A 23,149-nucleotide genomic window follows, 5' to 3' on the forward strand; every position below is an offset into this window, starting at 1 on the left:
TGTCTTTCACTAATTGTAAAAATACTCGTACTTTGAAATAATTTAAATAAATAAAGAGTAAAGAAGGACAAAAAGCTCACATTTCTCGCAAGCCCTTTATCATTCCGCTTTTCGGTTGTTCAAAATCATATCCCTGCTGTGTTAAAAGTTAAGAATGTCCCCCCTTCATGTTCGTAGCGTTAAGGCATTGTATGGAAAAAAAAAAAACTAGCTCTAGTCCTCGGTAATAATTTCCTTCCATCTCACCCAACGTGCAGCTACAGAGTGTTTTTTTTTTTTTTTTTTTTTTTCTTCTCAAAATTCATGAAATACTCTCTGGAGGTGTTATACTAAAAACAAAACTGCAACACGACACAAAGAACCCAAAACGGTTCGACACTGCACAGCAGCAATTTGGTGGTTAGTAGTCGTGCAGTCTGGTGTTGCGCGTCGCCATGAGGTCCCTGTTGCTGCGACTGATGCTGGCCAGTATGCCCGGGCTCTTGAGCGGCGGCGCCTCGTCGAGTTTGTTGATGTGCGAGACAGAGCGCACGTTGCTGCCGTTGTAACCATTCGTTCTCACGGGTGTCGTGACGACGCCATCGTCGGCTATCTCAACATTGAAGCTCTTGCTGCGCGACAGAGTGGACTTGTACGTGCGCTCGGGCTTCGGTGGCGACGAGCTGTTGTTGTTGTTGTTGTTGTTGATCGGCGTCGTAGTTTGTACGTAGTGCGTCGTTTTGGGGGTCGAGGTGACGGTGTTCTTGAACGATATGTTGATCATGCTGCCGTACTGATTGCCGCTGTTGGCGTCTCTGGTGATGCTGGTGGCGCTGTTGTCGTTCCCAAAGCCGTTGGTGTATCTGGACACGGAGTGACCGTTGGTCTGAAGGTGCCGCCGCGTCCCAGTGCTGGTTTGGCTCGAGCCGTTGTTGCGGTGCTGGGCTGGACTGGGGATCTTTCTGGGCAGCGTCTGGGCGCTCGTGTGGCGCTTCGGCTCGCTGTGGTGCAGCTCGTTGCTGTACTCGTGAGAGACGAGCCGGCTCGTCGATTTACTGAAACGACCGAGCGAGCCCGGTTCCGGGCTGAAACCCAACAATCGGTAATATTTTACAGGTAGAAAGAAAATTGATAGGAGGGCTGATTGTAAGCTCACCTGTACTCCTCCTCGATGGGCCTGGCCCGGTGCCGGCTGCTCGAGCGAAGCTTGGCCGTTGTCTCCCTGTAGCCCTTCTCCTTGCCGTAGATACTCCCACCGTAGGGATCCTCGCCCAGGTAGTAGCGGTGTATCGGCTGGCTCTCGTGAGTCTTGTTCGTCGTCGTCGTCGTCTCCTTGAACATCTGCTCGTGAAGCCTCGACGGACTACCGGACCGTCCCTGCAGCCTGTACTTGCTGTTGCCGTTGTGGTCCCTGTGACCTATGGAGGTAGCCAAGGGCTTGGCTGCCACCGGCAGCGCAGGCGTCGAGTTAACGTTGATGCTGACGCTCGTCGTGACGTTGCGCGGCGACCGGGGCGGTCTCTCGGGCGGCCAATTGTCCTCCTGATTGTTGTCGTAGTCGGGCCCCAGGGGCACGTTCCGGTCGACCGTGTTGTACTGCAGGTAGGTCGAGGAGCCCTCGTGGTCCGTTTGAGTGAGTTGGGAGGTCGAACTGCCGGCTGGTCGCCTGGCGCCCCGGCGCTCCGAGCTGGCCGAGCGCAACTTGCGCACCAGCTTCTTGAAGGACTCGCCGATATTGTACTTGGACGGGCTGGGCGCTGTTGGATCGTTGATTGCCACATAAGTATATACATATACACTGTATGGGGTTACTCTGTTGGTCGACTTACACTTGGACGGGCGCGAGTGGTGCTCGTCCCGTTTGTCCCTGCGCACCGGCGACGGGGAAACGGACCTCGAGACGGGACTCTGTGGCCTGTGCCTCGTTCTCTCGGGGCTACGGTGCCTACCACGGGACGCCGAGCTCGACTCGTGGTGGTAATGGTGGCGCGACTCCGTAACCCGCTCGTTGTTGCGGCTGCGTCGCTCCTCGTGCTGCTGCTGGGCGTCCCTGTTGCGGTTCTCCCAAGTGCGCGTGATCACGTGCACCGGACTCGAGGTGCGCTCGGCAACGGGCTGGTGGCTACCACTGTCCGTCTGGTGGTGATGGTTCAGGTACGAGCTGCGCTCGGTTTTCGACTGCAGCTCCCGCTCCACGCGGCCACTACCACTTGGCTTCCGGCGCACCGGTGGCGAGGGCGGCTCGTTCCTCGAGCGCTCGTGCGACGGCGAGTAGCGCTCGTGGTGTCGGTGCTTCGTTGCCTCGTAGCTGCGCGAGTACGAGGACGTCTCCTTGCTGTTGTTCCTCTCGATCGGCGAGTGGTGCCCGTTCAGCCGGCTACTACTTATGATGTTCTCGTTGTTTCGGCTTGTGCTCTCCGCGACGTATTGCTGCTGCATCGGCGACCTCGCCCTACTCACGTGGTGTTGGGTGTTTTGCTTTTCCACTGGAATGTTGGATTATTATTATTATTATTATTATTATTATCATCATCATCATTATTATTATTAAATTCACCGTAGTAAGTACATACTGCAATGTATTTTTTGCGTTAGATCGTTAAACAAGCCTCAGGCAACAGCGGTTCAGATTGTTGTAGGTATACATATTATATACATACAAAGTAAGCAAAGTTAGATGATTTTCATACTATTATTCTTTTTATTTTTGTTAGTAAAAAATAAGAAAAAACAAAACATACTTGTAGTGAGAAAAACTAAAAAAAAAAAAAAAAAATTAAAAAAATTAAAAAAAAAAAAAAAAAAATACAGTAAAATCAGAGATCACGTTTGTATGGGGTTTGTGTATCTCTCGTACCCCCTTGATCGAACATTTACACCATATATTTTTCACCCCCTACGGAGAGTTGTACACATTATATATATATATATACACGTATATAATAATAACCATATAATTATGTAACGCACCGGTGGTGGACTGGTATCTTTCGGACCACTCGCTGATGCCCTGAAAGTAACCGCTGGGCGAGCTCGATTCCCTCCCGTTGACCCTACTACCGTGTCGCTGGGTCTCGTGGTGCTGTGGCTGCTGTTTTCGTTGCGTCTCGTGTTGCTGATGGTAATTGTTACTACTACTACTGCTAATACTATTATTGTTATTATTGTTGTTGTTGTTTTTGTTGTTGTTGTTGTTTTTGTTGTTGTTGTTGTTGTTGTTGTTGTTGTTGTTGTTGTTGTTGTTGCTAATATTCTTGTTGCTACTGGTGGTGGTGTTGTTGCGCGTTTGCCTGGTGTTGCCGTAAGTCTGGTGGGACTCCCGAGGCCCGCACGAGGACTTCATCGTGACGTTGATGTAGCTGCTCGTGGTGGTCGTGCCGTTGTGCTTGGTCGTCGTGCTCGTGGTTGCCGCGAGGGGCTCGTCGTCGAGGGAACCGTGGGACGATCGCGACTCGCTCCCAAAGTGGCTCTCCAGCCACTTGGACGTCTCGAACTTGCGAGCCTCGTCCTCCTCTTCCAGATCGAGGGGCTTTCGCGTCAGGGCGTCCTTGCGCGACTGAGCTGCTGCCGCTGCCGCGGCTGCTGCCGTCGAGGGTGTCGTCGGGATCGCGTCCGAGCCGAAGCCTAGACCCGAGCGGTTATTTCGTGCTTTTTTTTTTTTTTTTTTTTTTTTTATAGCTATTCTACGGAAATGGCTTTCGGATGGATCGGCTCGGCCCATCTAAATGTGCATGTCTCGATTGCACATTGTATCGGTGGCATATATATCTCCGAACCGCAGTTCGCGGCGATACGTTGCTGTACACGTTCGTTTTGTTTTATTATTTGTTTTAGTAATTTTGCATTCAATGGCCAACACTTGTTAGAACAAAATATTTCGTTAAACGGGTGTTATTATTTGCCTATATTAATTCGAGCTCCGAGCCATATACAAAGCAGCATAGTTAATCGCTTGCGTATACACCTTATTTGTCAGCTCATCGATCGATCAATTAATTATTTTTATTTTCAATCATTCGAGCATATTAGAGCCGTTCGAAGCGAAATATGAAAGTAAAAAGCGTTGCAATCCATACCGTGTTTGGGGAGTCGCGCGGATCGGCGCAGGTTGGACGAATCGGTGGTGGGCCAGTCGCCGGTCCGCTCGGCTTCCATCGTCTCCGAGACGAAGCGCATCTCGCGGCCGACCCTCTCGCCGTTCTGGATGTAGTCGACCACGTCCTCGTCCCGCGTCTTCACGTAGCGCTGCGTCGCCTCCTTGCGCGTCTCAAAGTCCTCGTCTGCCACGTCCGCCCCTTCCGGCAGCTCTTCGTCCTTTATCTGTACATCGTTGTGGGTTTTTTTATTTTTTTTTTATTTTCCCTCAATTTAAATTCCTTTCTTTTATTTTTCCTTCTTTAAAATTACTAGCATTAACTAGAAAACGCTTGGAACGTTACTTAACAAACGCCAATAATATATATACACGCAATCAGGAGTGATTATTCACCTAGATTTTTTTATCCCAAATAGCGCACATCGAGCTTGTAGTTGAGGTAATGCATTTATTGCAAAGTCACGAGCAAATGATAAATTTGACGCTAATGGTTGGAAAAGACTTTCCAAAGTGTGAGTATATAATATATAATATGTATAGGTGATGTACAACACGTCGTGTATACTGCAGTCGTTGCACGCGAGGATGATGAAAAAACGCTCGAGCCGACATCGAAAAGCACTTTGGTATGGTGAAATATTTTCAATAAGCCAGTGAGTCTCCTTATTTGCAGGGCTTTTGTGTTTTTTAACAGCTCTCTCGTGGTGTATTGCGAGCTTTACGCGCGGCGTTTCGAATGAGCGAGTATGAAAAAAAAAAAAAAATTGACCATCAGAGGTCGCGTCGAACGGCATCTTTCAAGTGATGTAAAACAAAAAAATCAAACCTGATGACCCCCTCGTGCGATACGCAAATATTTATAATTAATTGCCTTTTTAATTCATTACAAGATCGGCTTTTACTTCCTTTTGAAGCAAATAAAAATGCTGATAATGAAGAAAATCATGACAACGAATTGCCCTCTATCGCAAGGTAGGGTAGCTCTCTATACCCATGGCATAAGTTTACGTTCCCTATTTTATCGTAGTCCATGAGATAATTATAAAACAAATAGTGCACAATATGCAACAAAATTAAAAAAAAAAATAATAGTAAATATGCATTACCGGTAGATTCATTGGACCCCTTCAATTCGCAAATTGTTTTGGAAAGATATCCGATGAATAAAAATTCAACCAACAAAGAGGATATTTGTACGACATCTCGATATTTTTACAATCATGAATTGCACGTACATACCTTTGCATCTTTCGAGATGTTTACAAGTTTCAAGTTATACATTGCTTTACACGGTCATAAGCTTTTTAACTCTAGTATCGGTACCTCGTGCCAAAATTATAGATTAACTCTCCTCCAACTCCTATGTACTTTCTACACCCTTAAAAAATGTACCTTCACTGAACAATTTGAAAAAAAAAAAAATATATTTTGGTTGGTACGTTGGTAATATACCAGTGCTTGGAACCAGTAATACCTTGGCTCTTACGTTTTCTTTCCATCCCGATTCAATTGAAATATCAATTTGATTTATGCGCACTTCGTAAAAGGTATATATATATATATATATATATATATATATATAGTAAATCCGTTCTTTATGATTCAATCCGGCACATTTGGTCCTATATAGTTTTCCCATTAATTCGTCGTACTCGTATATGGTGATGCGTATTTCTTCCCTTTTTCAATAATTTATCGACCTTCTGTGAACAAAAGAAGACAAAAAAAAAAGTCCGTTACGTATAAACACACGCGCCTTTTACAACAATAGGAACACGCTCTCGTCGTACGCCATCATGGTATTGTGTGTATACACTTGACGTTTATGTATAAAAAGAAAATTTTCACTTTCCAACCGCAAGCCGCGCTCTTACGCAACAGATCCCCGTACTTATTATATGTACCACCCATATAATTGACAAGAAAATTAATTCCCCGCGCAAGGAGCCTCCCGTCCGCGAAACGTGTAACTTTTCCACCGCCGCGTAAGTACACCAAGGAAAAGGGAACGCGGAAAACCTCCGAGAGGGTCCCGTATTTATTTATATATTTTTTTTAATTTTTTTTTATTTTCAACCGCGGTTGGGTACAATGAGTAAACGTACCTTTACATGTACGTGCAACGCAACCGCTCGGCCATACATCACACTCTTACCACGAGGTATAGGTAAACAATCGCTGGTTTTTTTGTTTTGTTTGTTTTTCTCCTTGTAATACGGAACAGCTTGTACGAAGTTTCGTACACCTACAACAACAACAAAAGCCGCGCATGATTTATACACCCGAGCCGTACTTATATACATTTTAACAAGCGCAGATGTAATATACATGTGTGTGCACATTCCACGTTATATCACATGCACGTATATTCATAGGTAAGCGCAGCGCAAAAGGGGGAAAATGACATTAGAAAGTCGTCTAATTAGTGCGCCTCGTTTGATTAATCTCATCCGCGAGATATACCTCTCTCTCTCTCTCTACGTGTCTGTATGCGCGTGTCTATTCGGGCCCTGCGGGTACTGTTATTCTTGAGGGTTCTGCGATGAAGTCTTCTTTTATTGAAAAATGCCCTGCGCTCGTTGAAGCAGGTTTTGAGTTAAAGCCGGATGTTAAGCTTGCGCCTCGTCTTATTATTCACGATATTCCCGTAGAGCTCGAAAAAGACGAAATTGTAAAATGTGTTCGTGAGCAGAACTTGCAGGGTGAATCTGATGCTGCAGTTAAAGCAATTTTTCTCTACCCCAGGGGTACCAAGAGGCATAGATCTTGCGTTGTGGAGGTCACTCCTGTCAGTCGTGTTCGTCTACTTGAACTTGGTCGTGTGACGATTGGGTGGAGCCGCTGTCGTGTTCAGGATCACGTATCGATTTCTCAATGCTTTAAATGTTGGGGATTGGGGCACATTGCCGTAAGTTGCACGAGTCGGTTATCTTGTGAGCGTTGCAGTGGGGAGCATCCTGTTCGTGAGTGCACGGTCACTGATAAACAGAAATACCGTTGCGTAAATTGTGTAAATTCAAAACTGAAATCTGTCGCTCATGCTGCTTCGGATAGGGCAGCCTGCCCGCTGTTGTTGAGATTGATCGATCGTAAAATTTCTTCGACAAACTATGTCACGTAATTCCAATTTACTCAAAGTGGCACATTGTAACGCGCAATCTATTGAACCGCATTTTCAGGAAATTAGATCGATCATTCTTGACAATGGTTTGCATGTTCTTGCTGTCAGTGAATCGTGGCTTAAGCCGACTAAACATTTTGGCCAATTTGATATTCCGGGTTATACCCTCGTTCGTCATGATAGGCTCTGTAGGGGTGGTGGTGGCGTTGCAGCTTACATTCATGATTCTATTAAATTTCGTGATGTCTCTCGTTCGGCTCGTACTGATGCCTACACTCTCCGACCTGAGTTTTTATTACTTGAATTATCTATACTGCAACTCAAGTTTCTCTGCACTATTGTGTATAATCCACCTAAGTGTGGCTATTGGTCGGACGTTGAGGATGCTATCATGAATTGTTCGACTGCTTTCGATTGCTCATTGCTTTTGGGTGATCTCAATATTGATTGGACAGTCAACACTACTCCTTGCAGAATACTTCGTGAGTCATTTGCTGTTTTGGGCCTCTCGGTTACGGTATTTGACCCGACATATCATACTACCACCTCGGATAGTACCATAGATTATATCTGCATTAGCGACCCGAGCATGGTTGAGGGGAGTGTCCAATTCAGCGCTCCTGGTGTCTCGAGGCATGATGTTGTACTATTGGAGATCCGTTGTCCTCTTCCGGCCTTTGATTCACAGCCCATTTTATCCCGTTCATTCAGGGGCCTTGTTCTGGATGATTTTAAGCATGATCTTATATCGGTTGACTGGCATTCTATTTCTCGTATGTGTCATGTTGACGAGAAAGTCGAATTTTTTACGACTGCTCTTACAAACCTTTTTAACATCCATGCTCCTTTCCGTGCTTTTATTCCTCGACGCCGCCCTTGCCCATGGATGACGGATGAGATTCATTCTCTCATTCGAGAGCGTAATAGGGAGTGGAGGTTGTATAAGAGAACCAGGCGTGATACACATGGAGTAGCTTTTCGCCGTCTGCGTAACAGGGTGCAGGTGCTTTCCAGAAATGCGCTTTACGCTTATAATAAAGATAGGCTTTTGTCCTGTAGGCGTCCTGCGGACATGTGGAAATGTCTTCGTGATATTGGAGCATCGTCGAGTGCGAGTGCATCACCTGCTATCGCATTCGATGGTGACGCCCTTAATCGACATTTTGTGGGTGCTCCGTTGGTTACCGGTTCCTTTGCTGGCCGATCATGTGATGTGCCATTTGAGGATAGATTTTTTTTCGGCCATATTAATGAGTTGAGTTTGCTTGAGGCTTTTAGTGGATCAAAGACCAATGCCTGTGGAGTAGATGGGATCACGTTACAGATGTTGAAGCTCGCCATGCCTTTCATTACGCCCATCCTTTTAAACATATTTGATTGTTCCCTTCAGTCGGGTATATTCCCGACTGTTTGGAAGAAAGCACTTGTGACCCCTCTACCTAAGGTGAAACAACCCTCTGAGTTGAATCATTTTCGGCCCATTAGCGTGACATGCGCGCCATCGAAGCTTCTCGAGGCGGTGGCACTCAGGCAGATGTCAGCTTTCGTGGAGTCTAACAGACTGCTGTGCCCCCAGCAGTCGGGTTTCCGTAAGCACCACAGTATTCATACTGCACTGATCAATCTTGTTGATGAAATTAGGGCGTCCATGGATGTAGGTCACGTCACGTTACTAGTGTCCGTGGACTTTCGGCGCGCTTTCGATGAGCTCAACATTGATGTGCTAGTAATAAAGCTCCTTTCTCTTGGTTTTTCCGATTCTGCTTGCGGCTGGATCAAGTCTTTTCTTTCTGGGCGTTCACAGGCGGTTAAGATGCGGGGCGGTTTGACCTCTGGTTGGCTTGATCGTTGTTCGGGTGTTCCTCAGGGTACTCTATGTGGACCGCTATTATTTTCATTATATATCAATGATTTGCCCTCAGCTCTTACATCTTGCTCGTGCCACCTCTACGCTGACGACTTTGTGCTAAAATTCTCTGGCCCAGTTAGCCAGATCCGTCGTATTGTTGCGGTCGTGAACGATGATCTGGATCATGTTTTGGGTTGGGGTCATGACAATTGTCTTTATCCTAACTGGCGCAAATCTTTTGCCGCATGGTTTGCCTCTAGAAGAAATTTGTCCACCATTCTCAGTGAGGCTGACCATGCCCCTACCCTTGATGGCCAACTGCTCCAGATCAGCGATACAGTTAAGCTGCTTGGTGTCACTCTTGACTCTACCCTTTCTTGGGGCCCTTTTGCAGCGGAAACCTCTCGAAAGAGTTATGCTGCCCTCGCTCGTCTTCGGAGATGCCGCGACGCCTTGCCCCGTTCAATTCGCCTGAATATAGTGAATGCCCTCGTGTTCCCCTATTTTGATTTCTGTTCCGGCATTGCATTGGACCTATCAGGTGTTTTGGTTACTAAGTTGTCTCGTTGCAGAAATGCTGCTTTAAGATTTGTCACCGATGTTGGTCGTTCCGAACACATCACCCCTGTATACAGAGCACTTCGTATACTGCCTTTTACTGAGCGACGAGTGTACCTCTCGTTGTGCCTCTTGGTCTCGATCTTGCGGAATGGTCTACCTGAGTACATTGCTAATCAACTCCAGTTTAAGCCTCTTGGAGATTGTGGCTCCCTTCGTCGCTCCCAATTTGATTTGGTGATCCCATATGCTAGCACCTCTTACTACCAAAATTCGTTCCGCGTAGCTGGTCCGCGACTATGGAATACTCTTCCGCATGATCTACGCCGACGCTATGATCGGCCCTGTTTCAGGGTGCTCCTTTACAGTTACTTTGTTGATAAGACGTTTGGTCACCTTTAGTTTGCAAGTGTTCTGCTCATAGCACATTACTATTTACTAAATTGTTATGTTTTTATATTTGATTTTTTTTTTTTTTTTGTTTTTGTTTCCTTCTCTCATATATATATATATATGTATATATTTTCTTTTTGAATATATATGTGTATGCATGCGTATGCATGGTTATGTGCGTATGTATGTGTATATATTTATATTTTCTTTCCTTATAGTTTATTTCTTTATTTTTGTTATACCTTTTCTTTTTTATTATGATTTATTAATGCGAATTTTGTTAGGCTGATGCCATTGTATTAGCTCAGTCATTTTGTTTCTTTTTATTATATATACACTATGCCTCGGCGTTGTAGGACCTTGAGTCCATTGTCGATGAAATAAATTCAACTCAACTCAACTCAACTCTACGTGTGCACAGGCCCACGCAGAGTCGATAAATTTCAATGCGCGCGTGGTTACACGCGTCTAAATGCGAATAGACGCGTTTGTAAGGAGCTGCCGGTAAATATATGATTGTTAATCGTCGCGGATGGGAGTATTTATCATTTAGAGCCGAGGGGGTCGTACGAGTGAAATGGGAGAGATCTGTATATATATATATGGCAGTGTGGTGTATGGACATGCATATATGGGTTAGAGGGACGGATAAATCACACTTTGGAAACATTTTTCTTCGACTCGAGGCCACAAAGTACAAAAATAATGTACCCCTGTGTCTCTTTCAATGCATTTATGCAAATCGAGTTTTTTATATTTTTCAATGCCTACGTGTGTAATATACGTGTGTGTCGCATTGTGGACCAGCAGCAACGGACTAGTTTGATCGTTTGAAAGGGCTCATTGGTGTCGCGTGGCATACAGTATAGAACAAAAAAAAAAAAAATCTCTCAACCTGCTATTGTATGCAATTAGTTATTCAAACGTACAGCGCAGCCCGTTGCTTTATACGTAATAACGACATAATTTATAGTTGGCGCGCGTATTATTCAGAGCATCGCGTTGCATTTGTGCGAATCGTATATATTGCGTATATACGTATGGGTATAAAATAATAATAACGTAGTGCACTGAAAACCCGAATATCACCTAACCGTGAAGAAAATAAGCGCGTGATCTAACCGCTTTTCCCCCCGCGGTACAGGTGTACGTATAGGTATATATGTGCAGTATTACTTTCGTGATCATTTAATCGGTAATAAAATCTGATTGGCTATTGAAAAACCAATATACTTGCACGAACAATAGGTACATATGCTCGTAAGCGGATAAAACAAATATATAATACCTATATTCATGGCTCTTTTCCGCAAAACCAGTGAGGGGGCTTGGGGTGGAATAAATGGACAAAAAGAACTTTGGCAAATGAGTTTGTTAATGCCCGCGAGTAACGATCGACCGCTTAACCCTTGAAAAATCGCCGTACATTGAAATTAACAGTTTACGCGCGTTTTTTCTCCATACATCGCGTTAAATTTTCCTCTACTCCGCGCTATTATACCAATGCCCACGCATACACGAGGCAAACGTTTTGCAATTATACACACCCGAGCCCCCCCGTCCTGTAGCTGTATATATAGGTAAAAATCGTCCCGCCCGTGGTCAGGTTGAGTTTTAATTTAAGCACACGCCGGCCCTTCACAGGAATAAACGATGACGACGCGCCTATTGTACATTTTGCTCATTTGAAAATACATCACATATAAGTACAACTACAAGGTGGGTGTACATCATATCAATTACAAAATAGCTTTTTTTTTCATCATCATCGCAGCACCTATAATACATATACATCATATATATAGTGTTAATATAAAACACGTTTCATTGTACCACCGGATGTTTTCTCGAAAGTGTTACGGTAGCTTTCTTATGTTCACGGTGTGATTGAACACACGAAATTTCTCACCTGACCGAAGAGCATAATGACACGTGATTATGTGGGGGGGGGGGGAAAAAAAGAAAGAAAGAAAGAAAGAAAAAAAGGGTGTCAGACAGACCTCCTCGTGCTCGACGACTGTCTTTCTCTCGGTGACGATCTGCCCGGTTTGCTTGAGCTCGCTGCGCTCGAGCGTCTTCTCCGTGTCGACGACCTTGTTCGACCTCGTCGTGTGCTGGAGGACGCGGGGCCCGGTCGATTGCTGCTGGCCAGCCAGCTGTCTCGTCGACTCGGCCAACGCCACCCTCAAGTCGCCCCTGTTGTTCCTCACCGCCTGCAGGTACGCCTGTCAAATCAACACGCATTTCACCATTACGTATATATACAACCACATAATATATACATGTATCTATCATATGTACTTTTATCGATGATGAAAAGATATGTAGTCATATGTAGCTATATAATAAATATTCTCTCTTCGAGCGTGTCTTTTTTGCGTGTACGTTTTACCCGCGTTGTATGCGCGCCTTTCTAATGCTCTCGCGCGCGAGCCGAGAAGCCTCTTTCCCCCCAGTATCGTATACTTATACCGCGTATAATAAAAAGTTCGTCTTATTGTTACAAGTATACGCGCGGATACAGCTATATATATATATATATGGGTATATATACGTGCATCATAGAAAAGTGAGTTATCGATGATCGGGAGGTAACTATGATGTTACGCGTGTATACGTTACAAGTTGTAAAAGCGTATAGCAGGTGAAAGTCCCGGGGAAGGAAAAAAATGCGGCCAAAGTTCACGGGATTTGTGTGTTTACGATCGACTGTCGGTGCGTGATGGGGGGGGGGGGCAACCGGCTCGTTTGACCGGTATATACCGGGTGTGCAACATAATTATAATAATACGTGGGAAACGTCATTTACCGTACATCACACATTTGGCTGTCCCGTGATGCATATTATGCTCGTGATAATGTACATTGTTATTATTATTATTATTATTACAAGCACGTGTATATTTGGCCGCGTTTCTTCGACTTTCTCCGCACTGGCTGTATTGTACGTCTACGGTGTATATATGTGTAGGCGAGCCGCGTATTTACTTTTGTTATCATTGGATGTACTTGGGTAATTTTGCAAGCGATCGTGTGTTTTCTTTAAAAATCTTTGCTCCAAAGCCACCACCGGGACACATGTACCTATACTTCCAAGATGACATATGGAAAATGTAACATGTATATATATATATATAAATTGAAACAAAGTGTTGTAAGCGGTGGCTTAGCGGTGTTCACGTAACAAAAGCGCGGTCACCCTGAGGGAGCCCTCGTAAAGAGACACGGGTATAAAAATATACCCATAAAATTACCCAATACCCATGTACTGCTCATCATCATAGTCGTAGAAAACAGCAGTGACACGCAATGCTGTACATAAAATCTTTGTATATACGTATGGGTATACTAAAAAAAAAAAAAACCAGTCGTTGCGAGACGTCAATAACCCCCTGCAGTGGTGCTCTACACGTATAGCTACCTATATATAATAGTACGTCTATATAATACCTCAAACGAAAAGTCGCGACTCGATCGTACAATCTATTATATCCTTGTGGTTTTATGATTAAACACTTTTCCATGCCGGCGGCGGCAGCTGCAGCGTATATAAAAAAAAGAAGCGAGGAAGACGTTGCGGTTGTACTTTCGAACAAAACTTGCATTGAAAAAAAAAAAAAAAAAAAAAAAAAAAAAAAAAAAAAAAAAAAAAAAAAAAAAAAATGATCAAACGATAAGCAAATATATAACACTTTTATATTTCCCGATGCACACCGAATGGTACAAACAACACGTATAATGAGCGTCCCTTGGCGTACTAATAAATGATTGCCATTGCAGGTACCCTAATATGATGCACCTATGTAATTTACACGCGATATAAATTAATATACGGTGTGTATATGTGCACCGAGTCACAAAAACACTGCGGTTAAAGTGCGCGTGTCACTTGCGATTCCACCTGTTAAAGGCCGAGCCTATGGGAAATTTTTGCAAGTACAATTTCCCGACTCTCTTCCTCGTGCAATTTGAGCTCATACGTGTGCGTCTGGCAGAATTCTTCGCCTTGTGTTCGGTACATCTCACTCGATTAACAAAAACAGTCGAGTGCACCAGATATAGACGAGGGTTGACGGTCCCTCACTTGCGGCCAATGCACCCTCCTGGCTGTTTCATTCACCAATTTACTTCCCTCAGTTGTTTTTTTTCATTCCATGTCTGTCAAAAACACTGTCTCACTGTACACGCAGCAACACATATAGGAAGAGCAAAAAGCCAGCCTACCAAAAAAAAAAAAAATCCTTACCTTCGAGTGCAATGTCAGTGGAAACAGATGTTGGCCCGAGACATCAGGACGACGAGTGTCCTTTTATACACGTATATACACCAGTGATCGCACGCATATATCGGGCACAGCCGAGATGGGACGAAAAATATGCTGTTGTTTTTTTAACAAGAGAGTCCAACTAAGCACAATAAGATAAAGTATAATATGATCGGATGAGGGAGCCGCGGCTAATGTACAAAATCGCGCACTGCCGGTCCGAGCTCCGTACCTGCACTGCTCTCTCTTTCTTTCCCTCCATACATAATCTCTCTCTCTCTCTCTCTCTTGGCTCCGAGGCTATGTACCTATATAGGTAGGTATAGAACGGCCCGAGAAGGTCGACTCAAGGAATTCCTCGCTCCGCAGCCTCCCTCTTTTCCTCTGCATCCCATGTCCCTCCCTCCCTCCCTCCCTACCTCATACATACACACATATCTAGATGTAATATACACGCTCTACTCCAGGAAGTCGCGCGTGCCCGGTGTGTGTGTGTCCCTCTCGGCGCGCACCGAGCGCTAGGATATAATATTAGCTAGCTCATTCGCCGGGATGGAGAACGAGAGTAGAGAGGCCGGTCATTATACCTTATATACCTGTACATGTACACCCCATGCATACACATCTATGTATATGTATTCGCAGCAGCAGTATATCCTTTCCTTCTCTCTCTTTTACACTGATGTATATATATATATGTATAAGGTACACATACCTATATATAGTACAGCGAGGTCCTAGAGAGGAGGATCCGATCGAGCGAGCGAGCGAGCGAGAAAGTGCCCGTGCGCGAAGAATCGAGAGATTATCGGCAAACGCCTCCTCCTCCTCATCATCTTCCTCTGCCTGTATAGCTCTGGTATATACGTGTTGCCTGTCCCTCTCCTTATACTTACTCCTCGTCCTCATCTTCCCCATCCCCATTTAAGTATACTTGTACCCTCATATGGGTTCATTTTGCACGAGCCCCTTATCTGCTGCTGGATGCTGTAGGTATACATATATATATATGTACCATCACCTCTACATATCTCTATCCATATAATATACCAACTAGGTATGAATATTACAGGCGCACACCCGTAACAACTTGCCGATTGTCCCTTTTTTTTTTTTTTTTTTTTTTTTTTTTTTCATACATCTGTATGGATGATAATGCTCCACATAGAGGGAAAAATCGGCGCAAGCTCGAGCGGCACGTACAATTTTTTGCACAATATTTTCCCGCACGCGGTGCATGCGTGTGTAGGTATAGGTATATATATATTATCGCGCAGTGCACCCGTGTGTGAGTACCCATATACCAAAGAAGAGCCGACCTGGCACGGAGAGGATCTCTCTGGTGCAGGCCCTTCTCTCCTAGTCTATGTATATACCTGTTTATCCGTTTTTTTTTTTTTTTGCCGCAGCATCCTGCGGCCCCTCTTCCTTCCTTCCTTCCTCCATACCTACTCCTCGTCCAGCTCCTAATCTCGCTCGCTCCTCTCAAGAATGCAAAGTCGCGATACACGTATACAACCCTCGGGGTGCATATTATGCAGTTGCATGTATGGCTACCCATGTGTTTATACATATAAAACACACACGCTGCAGGTATATGTGTATATATTTTCCGCCTCGCAGCGGGGGGGATGAGCGGCATCATCGGCTACTTGCACCGAGAGACTCGCTGCTTTTCTTTCCTCATTCCTTATAGTATATACACAGGTAATACCTATATACTATATGATATACAGTGTCCTTTATCCTCGGCGGTGCAAGCGTATGTGGATCCAAACAGAAATCTCTGACCGATTCAGTATAGCGTATCTTTTTTTTCCTCCCCCAGAACATAAACATACGTATCTGGCTTCGGATAGTCCCTGTACACAGATACATATTTTATAACAATTTATATATATTCGCGTGTAACAATTGTTTTAAGTACATTATATAATGTATATAAACCTACTCTACAATACACGATACATGTATAATCGTGCTGATGCGGACGACGACGCTTTTTTTGCAGACAGGTGTGTATCATGCCTCGCCTTGATTGCGATTCTGTCGGTACTGGAAAATGCAGACATCAGTCGTGATACAGATTTTATTTCTCTCACAGATGGCTGACGGAAAAAATTGTAAGTACGTACACGTGTACCTGTGTATGCACATTTATAAATTCCGACAATCATATACGCGCGCTTACAGCTGCAGATAGCATGGCCGCCGCGGAGAGAGAGAGAGAGAGAGCAATTATTGGCTCGATAATGAAGTGGTAACTAACACCTACCCTCGAGTAATATAAGTACTAATTAAATGTGTACAACTATATATGTATTATTATGTACCGCTAAAAGATTTTACGCAATGCCCCCTCCCGTACCCCGATTCTACACAATTTTATTCTGTTATTACCTGCATTGCGCGTGTTATGATATATATATATATATATACGGTATAAAATATATACGCATCTTCGCGTCTGTAAAATAAAATTCACGGACTACTATAACGCGTGTATAATTTGTGCTTACAATAAAATTACCGAACAAAAGAATAAAACGATAATTCATCCATAGACCGCCTTCATCGATCAGCCTCTATAAACGCAGCCACGTCAACTATATATTATACAATTGTTCCCAAGATACCCTATATGCTTAGCAATCGAGGCGATATTTAAAATGATGTACCTTCCTCTCGACGCGCGTCCGTAATTGTAATTCTCAATACAAGCCGATTGGCGGAGAGACGATAAAATAAAACAACGGACGCATCCTCGCGGTACACAACAATCGAAATCGAGTCGAAAAATCGACCGATTTGTCTCGATCGAACGATAAGGATCGCGTTATAGCAATAATCAGCCCCCCGCCTGCCTCGTTCGTCCGATTAGATCGGTATACGTATGTATACATATATATATACCCCAATAATCGGCGCTATTTCAAATTGCACGGCGCGCGCGTGTGGCTAAAGGAGGAGCGATTCAACTCTCTATAGGGGTAGCGAAACAGTGCGCGCGTGCGAGTAATATCGCGCAGAGAGAACGAGAGAAACCGGTAGAGAGATCGGCGCCCGTGGCGCTCCTACAATATTATCTCCAGTGTATATATTATATGCCACGGCTCGGGGCATCAGGTATTACGTATATAAATATAGAGAGGCCGCGCACTTGTGTTTTAGATGTGTATACAGGTATACTCATGGAGATCGAGAGACTCTTGTATATTCATACGTAGGTATAACATATACGTATGTATAAATTTGCGCGTATACATAGGCTGATGCGGAAAATCACATGGGAGTGTTGGGTGCCCGGTTGGAAATTATTGGCCTATTTCGATGGAGTGAATCATGGTTAAAGTACATGATGCCTACAGCACGCGCGCCGCGCACAGTATACGAGGATCGGGATTTATGCAGAAGGGAAAATTGTATAGGCTCCTTCTCGTATACATATATGTGCTGTTATTACGTTGTAACCATTGTCATCATCATTATTACGGACACTCGCACGCATGACTATATTCAGAATAATGTACAAGGGGAAAAAAAAGGAGGTAATAGGTAAAAGCGTGATTATGCAATAGCGTCGATTATTATGTCCCTTGTATAAGTATATATTATGATTACATATACCTATATACACACGTAGCGAGAGGGAGAAAAAGCTGCACGTGTATAATATCATCATCATCATCGTGACAATATATTATGTATAGCGCATATGGCCCACCTCTGCCGATACCTCCGAGTTACATTATCTCTGTTGTAAACTGCGGATCGTTATGTCAAGTACACGTCTTTTTTGCCTTTATCGCTTGGATCGAGCGATAAATTCTTGAAACAGCAGGGTCAAAGGGACGTTTTTTTTTTTTTTTCTTCCTAATTGTTATATTTGCTGCTGCTTCGGTGTAGCATCAATTCACCGCCAGCTAGAGAGAAAAACATCCACGGCACCGGTTATCGGGAAGGTTGAAAACAAAGTTGGATATTATAGTGTACAGCCCAGTTTGGGAGTAAGCGCCTATATTACACCGGCATCGGACACCCGTCATTACACGGCTCGTTAATCGCGTATGGATTTTCCAAAAAAGAGAGGAGGGGGGGAGAACAATAAAACGCAAATATGCTCCAGGGTGGGAGGAAGGGGCGTTCAAACGATGCAAAACGTCTTTGAGCGTGGTTTAGGGGGAGGGGGGGGTGAAAAAGTGGGCCGCGAACTACACAACGCAACGGCTATAATATGTGCACGGCAACACGTGATTAGCGATGCGGAAGGCGAGTGTTTTTCAAAGGAGGAAGAAGACGAGTTTTGTTACGAGAAAGAGAGAGGAGAAGAGGGTGAAAAAAAAAAAAAAACAAAAGGCGAGATGGAAGTACCTCCGGGAGATAAGGCATTCTTGATGCTTTCCAGAGACTGCTGCTCCCAGTTGCAGGTACATAGGGTATATATACGTACATACCATCCGCGTAGGTATTTATCTCTCTCTCTCTCTCTCTCTCTACTAGGTTATACCGTTGAATGCAGGAGAAAGGCTCCCGCTGTTCCGATGCGGTGCATGTATACCTATATAGGTATATACGCGAGTCCTGCCCGCGAGAGAGGAGAAAGGGAGTGTACTTATACCGCAGGTACGAGGCGAACGAAAGGAGGAGACGATTGTTTGTGTGTGTCTGGTGTACATCGCACGTGGTGGCAGCGGTACAGGTGCACTGCACAGAGAGAAAGATCTCTTGGATTTTCAGATAAAGTGCAGCGCTCTCGCTATATTCGATATATGGATGTATACCTATATGTGCATACCCATACACGCACACACGTTGGGTGCTGATGCATACGTCATGGGTGTGGTTGGTTATTGCCGTTGCTGTGTGTGTACAGTGGCATGGGATGGAAAAACGGGTGTTGAGTTGTTTAATGGGCCTGCCCCTTTTGCGAAGCTTTTGTTCGGGAAAAAGAGCACTATTCTCTTCTCTCTCCATCTTTTCCCGCGTAATTGGAGGATCATTGTTTGGCTCGACTGTTAACTTGTCCCTACTTAAGTGTATGCTTCACCGCGAATGTTTCTTTTGTTGCAATACGTTTTTTTTTTTTTTGTTTTTTTTTTTCTTCAGAAATCGTTAATTTAGAGCAGCAATCAGTGGTGATTTTATTTAAACCAAGGATTACATTAAATAATTAATCATACCGTGTAAAGATAAACGAGTCAGGATTAAAGGAAAAAAAAAATATCCAGAGTTAGTTAAAATTAGAGATTCGAATTCAATCTATACATCAATTGCCGAAGATCCAAAGATAAACGAAATTGAAAATTAAAAAATTTTAGTGAATACGATTATTTGATTTTTAGGTGATTTTAACCAACGGCTCAAGTAAGTCGTATAGTGAAAGGATACACAATTATTTCCATCCGATCAAGAGTACATTATACCTTTTTGGCCCTCGCTTTATTTACTGCATTTTTATAAATTATCTTACATTCCAGAGATTCCATGTACGCAATACGATACAAAAGAAAAATAGAGAGATCGCATTGAAATTCCACAGGAAGATCGATCGTCATCTGTGGGCCACCATACACTTATCCGTACAATTGCACGCGTATAGATGAATCTCCACGATTTCCCGTTTTCTCGTTTCATCGGGATCCAATCGATTTACCACCACTGGTGGGGCATTCCTCACAAAACATGCACACGTTTATTGCATGAACCAAGAAATTCTGACCCGAAAATTTTCTCTCTAAACCCGAGTTGTTTTTTTTTTTTTTTTTTTTTTTCTTTTCAAGGTTGCCTGGATACATCGGACACAAAAATAACAAACATATTAATTTAGATACACGAGGCGTACAACATTATCCCTGATACATGGTTTCGAAAAATTACACCCTCGAACGGCCAAGGGGGGGGGGGAAACCAACCAGCGCGTGGATGTACATTGGTTCTGAGAACGCGCTCATTACAGATTACGCAGAGGATGAGCAAGTGAATACCAAACCATCCGTCCTATCGACATATATGTACATGTACACCGCGTATATCATGTATACCTGTTTCTCAAAAGTCGGTTTTGCGTGCAAAAAAGGGGCCCGCGGAAGCGCTGGTCATTAATCACCTCTGCACTGGGCTCCCCTGCAAGTACACCGCGCGCAGGCCTTCGGCCTATCATCATCAATAACCGCGAGCCAATAAATGAGAAAAACACCCGGATGCATGTACATAAATAAGGGGAGAAAAATTACGAGAACGCCAAATTGATAATTAATATATATATAAGCCGTAGCTCGCGGTAATTGTGCACATTGAGCTATTTATTTCATTTTTCCGTTGGTCAGGCATTCAATGATGGATTATTTTTAGATTATAGCTGTAGAGTGGTTGACACTATGGTCTCCCAAACAGTTGTCCAAAGGAACGTATTGGGTGCGCGCGAGCATGGGAACGGAATGCGCGCACCTGTGTATACATTATACTTTTATTACAAAAGGCATAAGCCACACACGTCTGTCCGTACGCGTCTGTTACTACTATTTCACTTTCATATACATATAGATGTATATATATATAATGTACCGCGGGCGGATTGACCGCATTTTTCGTTCTGTTTCTCGGGGCTGTTTGTGAAATTGTTCATTGCCCGGTGCAGTATAAGTTATATGTAGGTAAGGTATGTGTGTTATCTGATGGCGTCGAAGGAAACAACAGTTATATGCGTTTATACATCACGTGAGGCGCTCACCTCGTCCGATATGTCGCCGAGTTGTTGGCGATCCTCGGTCTCGAGCAGCTCCTCTATCTCCTCGCGGCTCTTGACGATCGTCTCGTTGAGCTCCTTCTGCACGAGAGACCCAGCCGCGGCGCCGGCCGGCCAGTCGACCTTTTGCGGCTCGTCACCGGTCGTCCGTCTCTGCGTTGGTACAAACCAAACGTATGTGTATGTTTTTTTTTTTTTTTTTTTTTTTTCATACGCGGAGAGCAACTCGGAAAAGAAAAAAGACAAACCTCTTGGGTCGTGTGCTCCTGCTGCTCGACGTCCTCGGTGGTATTTGTCGTAACCAGGGGTCCCGAGTCGACGACCACCTCGCCGTCCTCGAGCACTACTTGCCGCTTGACCCGCGTCTCGATCTGCCGCGTCGTCGTTATCTCCTTTTTCTTCCGCGTCTCCCATTCCTCTGCAATTTCACCGTGTATACATATATTTATATATATACGCGTATCGTCCGGCGCGTTCATTATCACCAGACATCATGTGTAATGTATATATATATACGAGCTGCTGCTCGGAGAGATTTATAAGGAATATATATATAAGTATGGATAAATATACGCACCTTCTTTCACCGTAGCCACGGCGTCGGCCGGATCGACCTGAAAAATCGTCAAGCTCTCAGAATCCACTTCAAAGATAAATTGTGTGTGTGTGTATCGTGATTTATCATTATCGTTGCTATTTTCTTTCTTTTTTTTTTTTTTTGTTTTTTTTTTTTTTTTATTTTCTTTTTTTTAAAAACTATATATACCGTATAAATATATGTACTCACTAGAATAGAAGCATGAGAATCGGCCGGAGGCCGAGCCTCGTATCGACGCGTCGAGATCACCTCCATCGGGGTGGGTAGCCTCGGCTGCGGTGTATTATATGTATATAATATGTACCGCTCTCGAGTCACGCTATTCCGTAAAGATCCATCTTTCTTTCCTTTGCTTTGTTTTTTTGGTTTTTTTTTGGCGTGTGTGTTACAAGCGCTTTAGCCTCGCTTCCCAACCTACAAGTCAGAAAAAGAACTTTTATTTTTTTTTTTTCAAGAAAAACTGTTTCCCTCGATGTGTGCATAAATATGATACACGTATATCGCCTCCTTTCCCCTTTCATTCGCGTAGGTACATATCTCAGACTCGGGATCACACCGCGCACAGCCGGCCACGTGTATCCCTCCCTTTCTCCGGCTTTTCGCGTGTGCACGTCAACCAAAATTCTTATGTACACGACCCCTATCTCTCTCTCTCTCTGTGCCGCGGTGGTGAGCTTTGCATACCTTATATACGTACATCGTACAACATACATATCGGCAGAGACGAAAAAATCCAAGGTAATTTTTCACTCTAAACCTTATTTTTATTCCACCACACCCGTACAACTCCAACTAGACGCGATCATTTCTAATTGTAATTACGTAGCAGCTCGAGTGCGCATCCGATTTCCATAACGATTCAACGAGGGGGGAGCGCACGAAATCGTTATCTCCCGACGAGGCGCGTGCCTCGAAAAAGCATCGCTTGTGTGTGTTCTCTCTCTCGCGCGCACCGAAATGCTTTTCACCAGCGGTCGACTTTCCGAGAGTCACCGGGGAGAGGATGGAAACGGAGGAGTAATAAGGTGCTCGTTGAACCATCGGTGATCAGCAAGCAAACAACGCGAGAGACAATGTATAATATATCTCGAGCTCAGAGAGGCCGGGGTGTATATTGGCTATTGTCGGGAGTCAGTTTGGCACGACGATATATTGCTCTCTCTCTCTCTCTCTCTCTCTTGTTATCTTTTGCACGGCCAAGATTGTTTTGTTTGTCCGCGTTGGCACACTGTCTACCTGCAATACCGGGGTAGTCGCGAACCGGCCGTGTGCACAATAACCATACGCCCTGATTTGCAGAGGACAATTGTCAATTATTCCGCTCGCGACTGGTCTGTGTACTATACGGTCGGAAAGGTCGAGGGTATAAAAAAAAAAAAACACAGCGAATATGGCACCTTGGCGTCCTCAGGAGTCCGCGGAGGGGGACACGCGTATCCTTGCAAGAGTTGGATTGAATTAATTTAGCCGAGCGAGTCACTCGCGTGTATTGTGTACGTATACGTGAAACGGAGCCAAGGCAGAGGTGCTCCGTTCCTTCCAAGAA

At 44.3% G+C, this 23,149-nt stretch overlaps 1 protein-coding gene across 2 annotated transcripts; it reads right to left on the minus strand.

Moving 5' to 3' along the window:
- Positions 1–278: 278 nt before the first annotated feature.
- chas (chascon) lies at positions 279–22,013 on the minus strand. 2 transcript variants are annotated; one of them, XM_089598428.1, is made up of 12 exons: positions 21,793–22,013; positions 21,583–21,619; positions 21,254–21,423; positions 20,991–21,158; positions 11,997–12,221; positions 4,042–4,299; positions 3,866–3,881; positions 2,950–3,558; positions 1,809–2,465; positions 1,477–1,736; positions 1,136–1,416; positions 279–1,064 (listed from the first exon to the last, which is right to left on the minus strand). In XM_089598428.1, exons 1-12 carry the CDS (start codon positions 21,856–21,858, stop codon positions 401–403), a joined length of 3,411 nt encoding a protein of 1,136 aa, XP_089454554.1. In that variant the 5' UTR covers positions 21,859–22,013; the 3' UTR covers positions 279–400. The 2 variants fall into 2 exon arrangements, with proteins under 2 accessions (XP_089454554.1, XP_089454549.1); XM_089598423.1 differs by lacking the exon at positions 3,866–3,881 and having other exon boundaries at positions 1,136–1,390; positions 1,433–1,736; positions 2,950–3,603; positions 4,056–4,299.
- Positions 22,014–23,149: the final 1,136 nt, after the last annotated feature.

Source organism: Copidosoma floridanum, unplaced genomic scaffold (genome assembly GCF_036245765.1).
Source record: "Copidosoma floridanum isolate Cflo_tuat_1 unplaced genomic scaffold, Cflo_Japanese_pri ptg000001l, whole genome shotgun sequence".
Classification (NCBI taxonomy): Eukaryota; Metazoa; Arthropoda; class Insecta; order Hymenoptera; family Encyrtidae; genus Copidosoma; species Copidosoma floridanum.

What these genes read in the sequence shown, in the direction of transcription:
- chas (XM_089598423.1), bottom strand. Translation starts at nt 21,858, where the DNA reads ATGGAGGTGATCTCGACGCGTCGATACGAGGCTCGGCCTCCGGCCGAT. An exon ending in CAGTCGTCGAGCACGAGGAG is followed by an intron (nt 4,300 to 11,996) that starts GTCTGTCTGACA and finishes AACGATGTACAG; the next exon opens with ATAAAGGACGAAGAGCTGCC. An exon ending in CCACTCGCGCCCGTCCAAGT is followed by an intron (nt 1,737 to 1,808) that starts GTAAGTCGACCA and finishes ACGATCCAACAG; the next exon opens with CGCCCAGCCCGTCCAAGTAC.